This window comes from Helianthus annuus, chromosome 4 (genome assembly GCF_002127325.2).
Source record: "Helianthus annuus cultivar XRQ/B chromosome 4, HanXRQr2.0-SUNRISE, whole genome shotgun sequence".
Lineage (NCBI taxonomy): Eukaryota > Viridiplantae > Streptophyta > Magnoliopsida > Asterales > Asteraceae > Helianthus > Helianthus annuus.
The window spans coordinates 12476236-12479350 of NC_035436.2; the positions used below are offsets into that span (position 1 = coordinate 12476236).

Here is a 3115-nt window from a genome sequence, read left to right on the forward strand (position 1 = left end):
ATTAAATACGTGTTTTTCCCTTTAAACAGGTTTCTCAAAATGGACAGCAACGGAATATCGGGATTGCGACCCAATGGCCCAGCACCAGCGCTAGAAGTGCGTGTCATTCGGAAGTGGGTGCCTAAGTATCGTGAAAACGAATTGCATTTTGTCTTCGTTGATGAAGAGGTATACATGCTTTCCGAATTCCTGGAAAAACGCCTAATGATCTGATATATAAACATATCTGATATATAATTTTCTCATTGTTGCAGAAAACAAATAAGGAAAGTGTAGGATATAGACTTACTGAAATAATAATCTGATATATAAACAAGGTCTACTAATTCATGGATTTAAATCACTGTTAGGTCACCTCTTAATAGAACATTAATCAGTATATTATTTCTCTGATTTATGATGATATTTGCCTATTATTTAATTATGTGTATATACCTCACAAGAATTATATATGTAGATTCTAAAAAAAATATTTTCCCTTACAAAAATTGGCAGGGAATGGGGATCCAGGCTTTTGTGAAAGGAAAAAACTGCAAAAATCTTGACTCAAAACTATGCCTACAAACATGCTATCAAATAAAAGGTTATGGATGCACGGAACCAGACAACTTTACGAACACATTGACCCACCCAGCTATAATGAACCTTGGGAACGCCACTGTCATCACCTCAATTCCGGACAATGAAAACATACCGAAACAATACTTCGACCTAGCTACACGCAGAAGAGCAGAATTCCAAGCGAAAACAGAAGGGGTTGTAGGTACGCGTTAAACATTTCGTTAACAACATATTAGTAAACGAGTACCAACATATTTATGTCGCCATTTATATAAACAACCTGATAACAGATTACATCGGACTACTGGTACGACGAATTGAGGACAAAAGAACTAACGCCAATAGACCCTATGTTGTTTTATCATTCAAAGACTGCAGGTAAGCTAGAAACAACCTATCTAATAATTTTTAAATTTTATCACCAAAACACTTATAGCTGAATGCGTTTAACAGCAATCAAGACATTACAGTTGCGCTCTGGGAAGAAATAGCCACAGTCAAAAGTCGGTTCAACAGGGCTGAAATAGACGCTGCATCAGCACCTATAATACTAGCAATGACAACATTAAAAGCAAAGATATATTATGGCCATGGAATCACAGGAACACTACAGCTATCTTCAACAAGTGCTACACATGTCTACCTAAATCCACAAACAGTAGAGACTGAAACTTTAAAAGAAATGTAAGAATAGTTGTAACAATTCAGAAATTAAATTAGTTATTATTAACAACACATAACACCCTATCTCCTTGCTAAATAGGTACGAAAAATCGGATATGCACAACTGCGAAATCACTACGACAACAGACCTAGAGGTTCCAATTTCACACCTACTCCAAGGCAATTCTGGGATAATTGTAAGCACTTCACAAATACCATATCTATATACAAGTTTAGATATAAACACCATACTTAAAAAATGCAGGGCAAGCGTTTCACAATAAAGGGGAAAATAACAGAAATCATGTCAGACAAGAATTGGCACTACAATGCATGTCCTAAATGTCGTCAAACAATGATACAAACAGGTTCTGAATGGTTCTGTGTAGATGATGGCACCTATGACAACGCAGTTTACATGTGGGTATCTATTAAACTCAGTTCTATAAGAAAATCATAAGATACTAACACAAAACAAAATGCATGTACCGAATACCGGTCAAAATCTCAGACAACACAGGAACAATCAACGGCACCGTCTTTGATCAAGTAGCCTATCAACTTCTTCAACAAACATGTGCAGAGACACTAACCAAAGAGAACCAAACCCAGCTGCTCCAATCGATGAAAAATAGGGAAGCACAGTTCCAGGTTCAGGCAGAACAAGATCTCAAAAACCGTTCAATACGCTGCACTGTCAACAGCGCAAACTACGTTCAAACACAAACAAAAAACTACACCTCTACCAGCACACCACGTATAACAACCCCAAAACCAGTAACACCGCCACCACCAAGACAAAACACAACCTCAGCAAAACGTTCGTTGAACATGCTCGAAGGTACACAAAATTCTGCATATAACCATTTTCATAGCTTCATTGTAGTATTGAATTAACTTTATCTCCGCATAGCAACATATTATAAGGACATGCTTATACTATCATTAGACATCACGCCTAAACCATTATTAACTACAGGTCCTGAAGCGATGACGTCGAAAAAAGTACGAGATGATGACACGACTGACTGAGGCACCAAGTCACCAATGAAGGCATGGGGGGTCAAACAAAACACATGAAACCGTTTTGAATTTTGTATAAAAAGCCATAGCATGTAAACAAGTCTAATATGTAGGCATAGTTTAATGTAGTATGTAAACAAATCTAATATGTATTAAATGCCTGGACTTCCGTTTAATCTAAAAAACTTAATATGCTAACAAATCTAATACATAAACGTGCACCATAAGAAACGCCCTTTTGAAAACAACTGGAAATAACGCGCAACACGCGGAATCTAAAGCACTAGTTACTTTGATTTTTAGGTGTTCAATTTTTTCTTGAAAGGCAAATTTGGATTACTGACGGACCACTAGAGTATTATCGTATCACCAGCGGAATACTAGAGTATCAATTAACTCTAACAATACTTATACTTTGACCTAATGGTCAAGAGGAATTACCTCTTGCGAAGAGACCAAGATTCAATTCTTGTGAAGAATGTATAATTTAGTATAGTATGAGGAAAATAAGTTTAGCCATTAAAAAGAAAACTCGTAACAATATATATATATATATTTTTTTAATATCAAATTTGGATTACTGACATACCAGTATCTTCCTGCCACTAGTAGAACCACCCGATATATCCATCTATTAACTCCAACAATAATGCTATGAAATTTAAAATAGTTTTATTGTCTTAACTAACTTAAGACGTCTATTATAATAAAGATGACATCGTGAAGTTAGTGATGATTTTTTTATACTTAATGTCTAATTAAAAAACTTCCACAAATCAATACCTACTAGCACCCAAATCAGCATAAGGACCAGCATGCACCAAACGTCCAAACTCATCAATTATCGAACAACTATCCACTTTTTTCA

The 3115-nt window shown here is 35.8% G+C and overlaps 1 protein-coding gene across 1 annotated transcript; it reads left to right on the forward strand.

The window, feature by feature from the left end:
- The first annotated feature begins 505 nt into the window (after window positions 1-505).
- LOC110934392 lies at window positions 506-1684 on the forward strand. The gene is made up of 5 exons (XM_035989209.1): window positions 506-763; window positions 852-939; window positions 1015-1245; window positions 1325-1421; window positions 1490-1684. Exons 1-5 carry the CDS (start codon window positions 640-642, stop codon window positions 1682-1684), a joined length of 735 nt encoding a protein of 244 aa, XP_035845102.1. The 5' UTR covers window positions 506-639.
- The last annotated feature ends 1431 nt before the right edge of the window (window positions 1685-3115 follow it).

Coding starts and splice junctions, on each gene's coding strand:
- LOC110934392 (XM_035989209.1), top strand. CDS start 640: ATGAACCTTGGGAACGCCACTGTCATCACCTCAATTCCGGACAATGAA. Junction 764..851: donor GAAAACAGAAGGGGTTGTAG/GTACGCGTTAAA, acceptor ACCTGATAACAG/ATTACATCGGACTACTGGTA. Junction 940..1,014: donor TTATCATTCAAAGACTGCAG/GTAAGCTAGAAA, acceptor TGCGTTTAACAG/CAATCAAGACATTACAGTTG.